Genomic DNA, 11852 nt, shown 5'->3' with positions numbered 1-11852 from the left:
GCTTTGGGGAGAAAAAGGAAAAAAAAAGAAGAAGAATCTTTTGTGACATGAAAATTATATGAAATTTAAATTTGAGTCCACAAATAAAGTTGTATTGGAACAAAGCCACGCTCATTCATTTACTTATTGTCTATGGCTGCTTTCATGCTAAAACAGCAGAGCTAAGTAGTTGAAACAGACTGTAGGGTTTACAAAGCCTAATGTACTTACTGGCCCTTTACAGAAAAAGTTTGCCAGCCCCTGTTCTAATTCCATAAGAAGATGGAAGAAGAGGGTCTTCTCTTTTTTTTTTTTTTTTGATGAGGAAGATTGGCCCTGAGCTAACATCTGTTACTGATCTTCCTCTTTTTGCTTGAGGAAGATTGTCACTGAGCTAACATCTGTGCCAATCTTCCTCTATTTTGTATATGGGACACCGCCACAGTGTGGCTTGAGGTGTGTAAGTCTGTGCCTGGGATCCAAACCCACGAACCCTGGGCCATTGAAGCAGTGTGTGTGAACTTCACCACCATGCCACTGGGCCAGCCCCAGAAGAGGGTTTTAAAAGGAGAAATGGATGAGACAGTGTATGTGGGGAGGTGGCGCAGACTGACTCTGAGGGCCCATACCAAACCACCCACCCTGTCCTGCCAGAGAATAATAATAGCTGACATGTATCGAGGCTTAACGCTCATAACAACGCTATGAGGAATATTATTACAGATGAGGAAACTGAGGTACAGACTGGTTAAGTCACTTGGCTCAGGTCACACAGGAAGTATAGAGCTTGGAATCTGGCCCCTGCTCCCCATCCTAACTAAGCCACTTCAGAGCTTATGCACACTGAATTATATGCGTGATATGCGGAGGCAGAGCGAGCTGCCTCCTCACGCTCTTTCAAAGAGGCCTCCCTGCAACCTTGGCGGTCAGACCTCATCTCATGTCCCCTGCCAAGTGAGTTCCCACCCCCTCAGGGGCACTTCTGTGCGGGGACTGTCTATTGCTGTTATCTGCCCTCCCGAAAGGGCCGGGGTGTACCCTTCCAAGGATCAAGACACTTGGCTATGCTCAGCTGCCACCCTGAGATTTATGGATGCTGGTGGTGACCTGGCAACAGTAAATTTGAAGGCTAGTTAAGAGGATGGTAAATATAAATCACTAACCTTTGGACAAAAGGAAGACAACAATTTCCTGTGGAAATTAATGTGATTGAAAAGTTCAATGTTCCTGCTCTCCAGCAATGGTGACTCTGGCCTTCGGAGATTAACTGCCCGCACCCATGGGGATCCCGGGCTGGGCGGCAGCTCAGCCCGGAGCAGGAGCTGCCAGCACCTCAGTCACTTGCTGATGCCCGTCCGTCCTCCCAGGCTGCCCCGAAGCGGGCCTCGGCCTCTGATGAGGGAGACGCTCCCACAGCTCTCACTCAGGCCACTCCTAACATTCTCACCACATTTCTCAGCCTGGTGGCCCCCTGTCCTCCACCAGGGCAGCTCTCTCCCTTTCTGGGGGAGGGGCCATATCTGGGCCTCACTGGGGCTCCAGCTCAACCTTGCTGGGGATGACCACCCGTGAGGCTCAGGCTGCAGCAGCCTCATGGGTAGTGATCAACAGCTACCCTTTGGACCTGCTCCTGGATCTCTGAGATCCAGCAGCTGGACTTCTGAGGCCTCCCCCAGGGAGGCTCCCTTACCTCTGTGCAGCTGCCTGGGGATAGGCTCCCTGCCCCCAGCCCGTGGGGTCTTCTCCATGTGCCACCACCAAGACACCAGGAAAGGGCTTTGGGATGTATCTCAAATACAGAGAAGGCAGCCCTTGGCTGCCCGAAGTTAAGGCCAGCCCCAGCCAGCAGTGACGGCGCACCCCGAGTCAGGGAAAGTTCCACCAGCTTCTGCTGGGCCTCTGACCTGCCCTCCTCCCACAGCTGGGATTTTTAACTCCCTTTTGCTCCACCTCAGGTTTTACTGGCACCCTTGGGTTCACCAACTCACGAAGGAATCCTCAGATGTGCATCTCCATGAAGAAACTCTCGGAACACACTGCCAAGTCCCAGAGCCCAAGCTTTACATAATGTTTCTAAAGGAGGGAAGTTGTCCCCCGGCTCCAGCCAGCCACTCAAGGCGGCCCCCTAAGCCACAGGTGCTCTTCCTACCCGTGGGCATCCCCCACTCCCCTGACACATTCCTCCCAGTGCCCATTCCTAACTCAGCCTGTGTCATGACCTCCTCCCAGTGGAGCCACGCTGCCACTTCTGATTCTATACATGAAGTAGGACAATCCAAAAAAGACCAAAGTGCTCTGGGAACACGGCTCAGAGCACGATGGTGACCAGAAAAGGCCTCCCAAAGGAAGACACATTTGCTGCACAGGCCTTGAAGGACCAGTAGGAGCATGCCAGGCAGAGAGAGGGCATGAGCAGAGGCAGGGGGTTATGGAGATGATATAGTTGGTCTGGGGCACAGAAGGCAGTCGTGGGGGCCTGGGTGAGGGATCAGCAGTGGTCAGGAGAGCTGCCAAGAGCAGCACCGGGCCCGATCCTGCAGGGCCTTCATGCCACGCTTAGGAGTCGGGATTTTATTCCATAGAAGTGGAGAGAGAATGAAGATTCTGGAACTGGGGGAGTCGCATGATCCAATCTGTATTGATTAGTGACTTTCACCACTGTTTAACATCCATCTCTCCCCTTAGCCAGCAGGCTCTGTGAAGGCAGGAACTGGGTCTGTCACATTTATTGCCACGTCCCAGCGCCCAGCACTGTAGCTGGCCCGTTCAGGCACTCAGTAGACACGTGTTGAATGAATGAACACGTGGCTGCAAAGTGAAGGATGGATCCAAGGAGAAAGAGCTGGCATTCTTCTTGTTACCCACTGCCCTCTCCAGAGTAATAAAAGTAATTGCTATGGCTATTGTTATTTATTGCCACATCCGGATCATGAGTCCTCTACCCTCTTGTAAAAGCCCCTGCTCCTTTTATGCTCATTCCACTGGCCATATCGCCCTCTCCCCTCCCGCTGCTGACAGCCCCCACAAGGGAGGCTGCTGCCCCTCAGGCACTGGCTCAGTCTCCCACTTAGACTCCAGTATTTACACGACCCTGCGCAGGCAATCAGATCCACTGCGTTCCTAAACCATCACAGACCTCTCTGAATTCCTCATCTCTTTCCAGCTCCTACCCTCCCCCTCTTTCCCATCACGAAGAAAAACAATAGTGTCAGGCACTATTCTAAGTGCCTTACCTATGACTCATTTAGTCTTCACAGCATTCCTATGAACAAGGTACTGTTATTATTGTCATTTTACAGATGAAACTAAGCCACAGAGATAGTGAACAACTTGCTCAAGGTTACACAACTAATAAGTAGCAGAGCTGGAATCCAAACCCAAGTGGTCTAGAGACCAGCTTATAACCACTATCCCAGCCGGCTCCCGGGGGAACAACACCCAAGCCCTCAGTCTTAACCAGCTCTCTATCACCTCGGCTCCAAATCTATACGCACAGCTGCCTCTGTCCATCAACAGAGGCAGCCCTGACCTCCTCCCCCTGCTCCTCCTCAGGGAGTGGCCACCCAGCCAGAACCTCAATATACGCTCCCTCATTTGGTCCTGCAACAATCCTAAAAGTTAGCTGCTGTTGTTAGCTATTGCCCCCATTTAACAGATGAGAAAACTAAAACACAGAGAGGGTAAGTCCCTTTCCCCAAGAACACGCAGCCCCAAAGCAGCAGAGCCAGTGTCCATCTCTGGACCACCAGGCCACGCTCCCTCTACCTCCAGGACCTCACACACACTCCTCACTCCTGGGCCCAGGATGCTGATGCTGCATGTTTATGCTCTGCCAGTGCCCACTCCACCTGCTGAGTCAGCTCACTGTCACGTCCAGGAAGCCCCCCTTGATGCCCTCCCCAACCTCTTCTCACTCCCCCACCCTAAATCACTGGACGGGGTTAGATGCCCCTCCTCTGTACTGTCACAGCACATGCCACCAGGTTTATCACACTGCACTGACAGTGTCCATTAAGAACGGGTAGGACGCTACTGCAACATGGAAGGCAAGAGATGGCAAAGGCCTGAACCAGCGCAGTGGGAGACAGGGAGGAAGGGAGAGGGAAATGACAGGGAGAAGAGAGTCACAACAACTTTGGGACATGTATCAAAAGCCTCAAAAACATGCAATCTTTGGGGCTGGCCCCGTGGCCGAGTGGTTAAGTTCGCGCGCTCCACTGCAGGCGGCCCAGTGTTTCGTTGGTTCGAATCCTGGGCGCGGACATGGCACTGCTCATCAAACCACGCTGAGGCAGCGTCCCACATGCCACAACTAGAAGGACCCACAACGAAGAATATACAACTATGTACTGGGGGGCTTTGGGGAGAAAAAGGAAAAAAAAAATAAAAAAAAATCTTTAAAAAAAAAAAACATGCAATCTTTGACGTAGTAATTCCACTTCTATGATAGAAAAGTGTTCAATCATATGGAAATATTCAGTAATACATTAAGCAGATCATAGACATGGATGTAAGAGATGAAACTATGAAACTCTTAAAGGAAAACATAGGAATAAATCTTTGTGACCTTCGATTAGGCAACAGTTTCTTAGACATGACCAAAATTCAAGGAATAAAAGAAAAAAATAGATAAATTAGTATTTCACCGAAATTAAAAACTTTTGTACTTCAAAGGACACCATCAAAAAAGTAAAAAAAAAACAACCCACAGAATGGGAGAAAATATTTGTAAATCATATATCTGATAAGGGGCTTGTATCCAGAATAGATTAAAAAAACTCTTACGATTCAACAACACAACGACAAATAACCCAATTTTTAAATGGGTGAAGGATTTGAACAGATATTTCTCCAAAAAAGATACACCAGTGGCTAATAAGCACATGAAAAGGTGTTCACCATCACAGTCATCAGGAAAATAAAAATCAAAACCACAATGAGATCCCACATTATACCCGCTATGATGGCTGCAATCAAAAAAGTCAGATAATAACACGTGTTGATGAGGATGTGGAGAAATCAGAACCCTTATACACTGCTGGTGAGATTGTAAAAAGGTGCAGCCACTTTGGGAAACAGTTTGACAGTTCCTCAAAAAATTAAACATGGAGTTACCATATGACCCAGCACTTCCAGTCCTAGGTATGGACTCAAGAGAAATGAAAATATATGTCCACACAAAAACCTGTACACAAATGTTCAGAGCAGCATTGTTCATAACAGCCAAAAACCAGAAACAATGCTAATGCCTATCATGTGCAAATGGATAAATGCAATGTGGTAAATCCATACAATGAAATACCGTTTGGTCATAAGAAGGAATGAAGTACTGACACATGCTACAACATGGACGAGCCTTGAAAACATATGCTAAGTGAAAGAAGCCAGCCACAAAAGACCAAATATCGCATGATTCCATTTATCGGAAATGTCCAGAACAGGCAAATCCATAGGACAGAAAGTCAAGGAGGGGCTGCCAGGAGTAGAGGGAGGCGGGAATGAGGAGCTACTAATAATGGGTTCAGGGTTTTCTTTTTGAGGTGATGAAAATGTTCTGGAATTATATAGCAGTGATGGTGGCATAATTCTGTGAATATATTAAAAACCACTAAATTGTACATTTTAAAGGTGAATTTTATAGTATGTGAATTATATCAATAATGTCATTATTTAAAAAATTAATACTACTTTAGGTGAAAAGCATTATGTACAACAGAATACATATATATTTCTATGTGCATATGTGTGTGTACATATATATACACACATATACATATTTATGCACAGAAAAAATACATCAAATATTAATAGCAATTAATTCTGGGATTAGAGGCAATTGCTTTTTCGTGCTTTATCCATTTCTTAAAATCAATATGTATCACTTTTTGCAATGAGAGTTAAAATGTTATTTTAAAAAAAGGGGAGAAAGGGCCAGCCCCATGGCTGAGTGGTTAAGTTCACGTGCTCCGCTTCGGCAGCCCAGGGTTTTGCCGGTTTGGATCCTGGGCCCGGCCATGGCACTGCTCATCAGGCCACGCTGAGGCGGCGTCCCACATGCCACAACTAGAAGGACCCACAACTAAAATACACAACTATGTACCAGCGGGCTTTGGGGAGAGAAGGGAAAAACAAAATCTTTAAAAAAAAAAAAAAAGGGGGGGGGAGAGTCAAAAAGCAGAGTCAAAAGCCGTCGAGAAGTCAAAGAGGTCATGGACGCCCAGAAGCCCCATGGAAGTATTCTTTTCAACCCTGGCACTTCTTGAGTACCCTACAAAAGAATTTACTCTCCCAGGGTCCCTATCCTCTAGAATTTCTCAACAAAACAACACTGACCAATAATATAAGAATTACAGATACCATATATTGTACAACAGTTCAAGTCATAAAACTAAAGCGTAAATTCAATTGTGTATATCCCAGGGGCCTATAGAAAAGACAAAGGAAAGGGCTGACAAGGCATAAGGGTCCATGCCACAATAGGTGCTTTTCATCTGTAAGTCAGAATCAAAACACAAAGAACCGGGGTCGGCCCGGTGGCGTAGTGGTTAAGTTCGCATGTTCTGCTTCGGTGGCCTGGGGTTAGCAGGTTCAGATCCCAGGCACAGACCTACACATTGCTCTTCAAGCCACACTGTGGAGGCATCCCAAATACATATTAAATAGAGGAAGACTGGCACAGATGTTAGCTCAGCAACAATATTCCTCAAGCAAAAAGAGGAAGACTGGCAACAGATGTTAGTTAGCTCAGGGCCAACCTTCCTCACCAAAAAAAACAAAAACAAAAAAACAAAGAACCTGTTTTCTTTTTAAAATGCAAAGAATAAAAGGATCTTCAATTTCCTCAACTCCCCAGAAATATTTTCTAGAGTCTAATAGTTCCTATATTTAAACTAAATTACTTTATCTTAAACTTACTTTTATTTTTTTACCTTTTGAAATAACAGCCTAGGAGAAAGGCATAGTATCTAAGAGGACATACTGTACAAAACCATTACCAGGGTTCAAATCTCTGCCTCTGCCACTAATACCTCTGACACAGACCTTGAGCAAGTTCTCTAAGCTTCGATTTCCTTATCTGTGAAATTGGCAAAATAATACAAAGGATTAAATAAGATAATGACTCTAGAGAGCTTAGCATGGTCCCCTCACAAAGAACGAGTTCAATAAATCCAAGTTATTATTGTTACTTCACGAGGAAGGCATGCTCACTGTAGAAAAAACAGAAAATGAATATCTAATAAAATTGGAATCACACTGTTTTGTAATCTGCTTTCTTCCATTCAGCAATATATTGTGAACATCTCTCCCTGTCAGTTTATATATTTCCACACCATTCTTTTTAGTGCCTGCAGAGTGGCCATAGAATATTTCATAATTTATGGTGACCAATTTCCCATTATTGGACATGATGTTGTTTCCAATTTTTTGCTGTCATAAAAATACTTTAATGGACACTTCTTTCTTTGTGCATGTCCTTAATTGTTTTCTAGAAATGGGATTGTATTCAGGCAGCACTTCCTAATGGCAACTGCGATCTGCACGCACAAGTTTAGGAGTGAAGCTCCCAAGCTGAAATCTGGGGGTATCCTGGGGCAACGTCCCCGAGCTTCTGTTCCTCCTCAGTAAAACGGGAGAACGGTGCTCCCTGCTTCACGAGGTGGTCATGAGAATTAAAAATATCATGAGAGGAGCTCCTGGCAGGCCTGGCATGTGGGCAGGGCGTGGTCAACAGTGTAAGTGCAACAGAGACCTCAGAGAAAGGAGGCCTGCGAAGGGTCCACCAGGTCTGTATCTCGAATGCAGGGCCCAGCACAGCGCCTGGTATAAAGTAGACAAATCAGGAGGGGTGTTTTATTAATGCACCAAAGAAAAGAGATCACGATTCAAAAATAAACAAAATTCCTGTTTAAAAACAAAAAAAAGCACCTTCAGGGTCTCCAGAGACAAGAAGAGGATCTAGTCCCAACTCACCCTTCACCTGGCCTTTGAGGCCTCTCCCGTGTGACAGCTCCTGAGAGCACAGCCTCCAGCCTGGGCCCTGCTCCCTCAGGCCACTCTCAGTTCCCCCCAGGGCCCTTACTTCTGCCCTCTCTGCTGCTCACCGTCTCCCTGAGAGCCCCCCCAAAGCTCCAGGTCCAGCTTGGGCCACTCTTCTCCAGGAAGCCACCCCAACCACTGCGGCCCACCACAGTGGTCCAGGCCATTCCAGACTGCTTCACTGTTGGCAGTGAAAGCTTCCTGAGGGTTAAGACGATGTCTACATTTCTTTGACCCAGGCCAGTGCTTAGCAGATGAGCAGGCTCACAATAAATCCAGGGTCCACAATAAATCTGTCACTTTCCCTCTCTGTGACCCCTGGAAGGCCTTCTTTGCACTCTAAGAGTGAGTCATTTGTCCCAGCCCCATTAATTCTGTGAATCAATTATTCCTAAAACTGTTTACTGAACATGAGAGCAACATGGTGCCTTTAAGAAGGCCTGCTGGTCAGCCAGCGAGCCAGGGAGGGGCCATGGGGTGGGACCTGGCTGACCATTCTCTGGGAGGAGGGGCAGTGCAGCCGGAGCAGCTCTGGCTGGGGCCCACAGTGCTGCCAAGAGCTTCCGTTCAGCTCACTTGGCACCTCATCCTTGCCAGGCCCCAGCAACAGTGAGCATGACTGTCAAAGGCACTGCAACAATAGGGATCCCTGCTGGGGGAGCCCCGAGAACAGAACCTTGCCCAGGGAAATGAGACGAGAGCCGTCTAAGAAGAGAAGGCGGGTAGGGGGAGATGCCAGGTCAAGACATGCGCAGCCAGACACTGGCTGGCGGGAAGCTCAGCAGAAGGCTCCCGGGCTGCCCAGCCTGGGCTCTGAATGACCCCATATCTGCAGCTGCCTTTCAGCTAACTGACGTGCCAGCAGCAGCTGCTCGCCTCTCCGTCAACTCATAGCAGTGCTGAGCTTTGAGGTTTTGATGTTCAAATATGGGGGAAAGCAATTCCAGAAACCAAATATGACAGTCCTACACACTTCTCTACCATTAAACAGTAAATGCAAAAGAGAGACAATTTCCGGGGCCCCCAAAGACTGCCACTCCGTGAAGCCAAGTCAGCCCGAAGGGGAGCTCTCTGCAGATGGGAAGCAAATGGATTCAGGGGATCGCAGTGCTGTTCCCTCAGTCTGAAGGGGTCCTACAGCCTCCAGTCCAGCTCTGGGATATGCACTTTGAGAGGGAAAGGCATGATGAGCTAAAGTCAGTCCAGAGGAGCAATCAGAAAGAGGAGGTTATCAGAACCACACCAGAAGAGAGACAGCTGAAGGCCCTGGAGGTCTTTCTCTTGGAGAAGGGAAATTTGAGGAAGGCACGAAGCTGTCCTCTAGAAGAGAGAGGAAGCGAGATTACCTTGCTCTGTGTTGTACCCACCACGACCCTCTAGCCCTGCAGTTACCACATCATCGTGAAACTACCTGCTTATAAACCCTCGCCTCTCCCCAAAACCACAGCTCCCTGCACACAGCCTGTGTGTGAGTCACTTCTGAGGCACCAGCAACTAAGCCATGGCCAGGACATGGCAAACACTGAACTGAAAGCAGAAATGACAGGAAGGCCTATTGTGGCTGAAGAAAGGGAAGTGCTTTCTAACAATCCCAGTTGCCTCCCACAGGCCAGGATGTTTGGGAGGAAGCAGCCTGTCAGGGAAGGGTCTGGGAGCAACAGAATGCCCTCATGCTAGTAGAAGGATGCAAGACAAAATGGCCCTCTGAGATTTCTTCTAATTCTAGGACCCAGCCTCCTGAAGCAGGGAGGGAAGCCACAAGGGGAGGAAATACACCAGCAGAGCACCTGCTCCCCGCCAGGCACAAACATCCAGTCACTGTCTTGTTAACCCTCCCAATCCCGTGAGGTGGGCACTCCTGTTATTCCCATTTTACACTGGAGGAATCTGAGGCTCAGGGAGGTTCAGTAACATGGCAAAGCCACGGAGCCAGGAGGAGGTAGAGGTGAAATGCAAACCAAGACCACTAGGGCTGCCCACCGGGCTGAGCAAGAACTTCTGCCCTCCTGGCCAGGCAGAAGGCACTCTAGCCCCTTGCAGCTGAAGGCTCACCAACGGCAATAATATCAACTGGCTTCCTCACCTGCAGCTGCCAAAACTTTTCAAAAGCACTTTTATATCTATAAGCCCAAGAGCCCTAAGCCACCACTCTAGGGAAATACAGCTGGCCCAGAGCCATCTGTTCTGTGGGAGCCTAGAGACTGCGCTCCCCTCCAAGACCCCAACCTAGGACCACAGGATGCTATGGGAGGAATCTGGGAAGGCTCTCCTGAAGAGGCAACATCTAACGACGTTAAATGATGAGCGGGACAAGCAAGGGGGCCGTGTGGGGCAGCAGATAGGAAAGGGCATTCCAGACAGAGGAAATAGCAGGAGCAAAGGCAGAGAAGTAAGAAGTGTGTGGAAAACCACAAGCAGTTTGGGGTTGCCAGGACAAAACTCAAATTGAACAGTGGAAGGACACAGTGACCAAAGAGATAAGAAGGGCCACTAAATTATGAAGGACTTTGTATGCTAAAAAATCTGAACTTGATTTATCCTGAGGACAATAAGGAGCCACTGAAGGGTTTTACAGAGCAGTAATAAGATCAAACCCGTGCATTAGGAAGATCACTGTGGTGGCAACAGAAGAGGCTGAGCTGCTGGCAGGGAGAGACTGGAGGCGAGAAGGCGACATCCACAGTAACGCAGGCGAGACAGGCCGCTCAGGCTGAGGGGTACTTCAAGCCTCCTCTAGTATAATTTCCAATTGGGGTCAAACTTGTCATTCTCTGGGCCCCCAATCCTACTCATACTGCCAAGGACCCAGACCTGCTCTACAAGCTAATAATTTTGTGGAGCCTCCCACACACCTTTCTTTAATGATATGACTGTAGGGAGGAAAATAATGCTAATCACTAAACTCATTCCATGCCAGGCATTATGCTGGATCCTTTACACAAATAATCTCAGTTGTGCAACCAACAACCCGGTGAGGGAGGTCACCCTTGCTTTGCAAATGAGGAAACTGAAGTTCAGAGCGGGTAGCTTGCCAAAGGTCATCCAGCTACCAAAGGGAGGGGTCAGGATTTGAACCGACTTCTACCTGATGGCAGAGACTGCTCTGTTAACTACTGCCAAGGAGAGCGGAGAGGAGGGAGGGATAAGGGTTCTGAGTCCCAAGCTTCTGCAAGGACCGTCGGGAAAATAGTGCCTGGAAAATAATGGGTGGGACCCCTAGCCACAAGCGCCGAAGAGACACTGGAAGTGGGAAGCCCGATCCCAAACAAAGGAATCAGGAGGGCCCCTGCCCTCAGCAACCTTAAGAAATGAGGACAAGGGCCTGAGAACTCCAACTGAAAAGACAGAAAAAAGGGCCCCCACAGACCAGAGGAAGAAGGGGCGGGGCTCGGACAGGTAAGGGGCCCCGAGGGCGGGGCTTGCGAGGGGGCGGGACTCGCAGGCCCGGCAATGTCTAAGACCTGAGGGACCCTGGGAGGGGGCGGGGCCGCGCTAGGGGCGGGGCCACAGCTGCGCTGGCGACCCAGAGACGCGTTAGGTCACCTCCCCACGACTGGACCCAGCCCGCGTTCCATACCCTGGCTCCGGCAGGGCTGATCCGGGATCTCGATGGTGTAGTCCAGCTCAGCCGAGGCCATGGTGAAGGCGCCGGCCCTGAGCACGAGCCTCCCGCCGGAACTCCCGCTCGCGCGCCCGCGCCTCACCCGGGCTACTCCTCGGCGCCTCCCAATCACCGCCCACCTCCCCCACGCTGCCAATCCCTGGGCCGCGCTCTGTGACCTTCCACCCTAGCAACCACCGAGTCTCTCTCGGAGCCTCTCTCGACACCCCACTAG

The 11852-nt window shown here is 49.0% G+C and overlaps 2 protein-coding genes across 2 annotated transcripts in view; one reads left to right on the top strand and one right to left on the bottom strand.

The window, feature by feature from the left end:
* The window catches only part of TMEM53 (transmembrane protein 53), an 18553-nt gene extending 6739 nt beyond the window's left edge, over positions 1 to 11814 (bottom strand). The window contains exon 1 of the mRNA XM_046660819.1: positions 11594 to 11814. Coding sequence (XP_046516775.1) covers positions 11594 to 11654 — 61 coding nt within the window. The 5' untranslated portion in view covers positions 11655 to 11814. The remainder of the gene's footprint in view (positions 1 to 11593) is intronic.
* The window catches only part of ARMH1 (armadillo like helical domain containing 1), a 49644-nt gene continuing 48965 nt past the window's right edge, over positions 11174 to 11852 (top strand). The window contains exon 1 of the transcript XR_006888586.1: positions 11174 to 11412. The gene's annotated coding sequence lies outside the window, so the exon portion shown is untranslated. The remainder of the gene's footprint in view (positions 11413 to 11852) is intronic.

Source organism: Equus quagga, chromosome 5 (genome assembly GCF_021613505.1).
Source record: "Equus quagga isolate Etosha38 chromosome 5, UCLA_HA_Equagga_1.0, whole genome shotgun sequence".
Lineage (NCBI taxonomy): Eukaryota > Metazoa > Chordata > Mammalia > Perissodactyla > Equidae > Equus > Equus quagga.
Note: the sequence above shows the minus strand (reverse complement) of the source record. Positions and strands in the feature narration are given on the sequence as shown.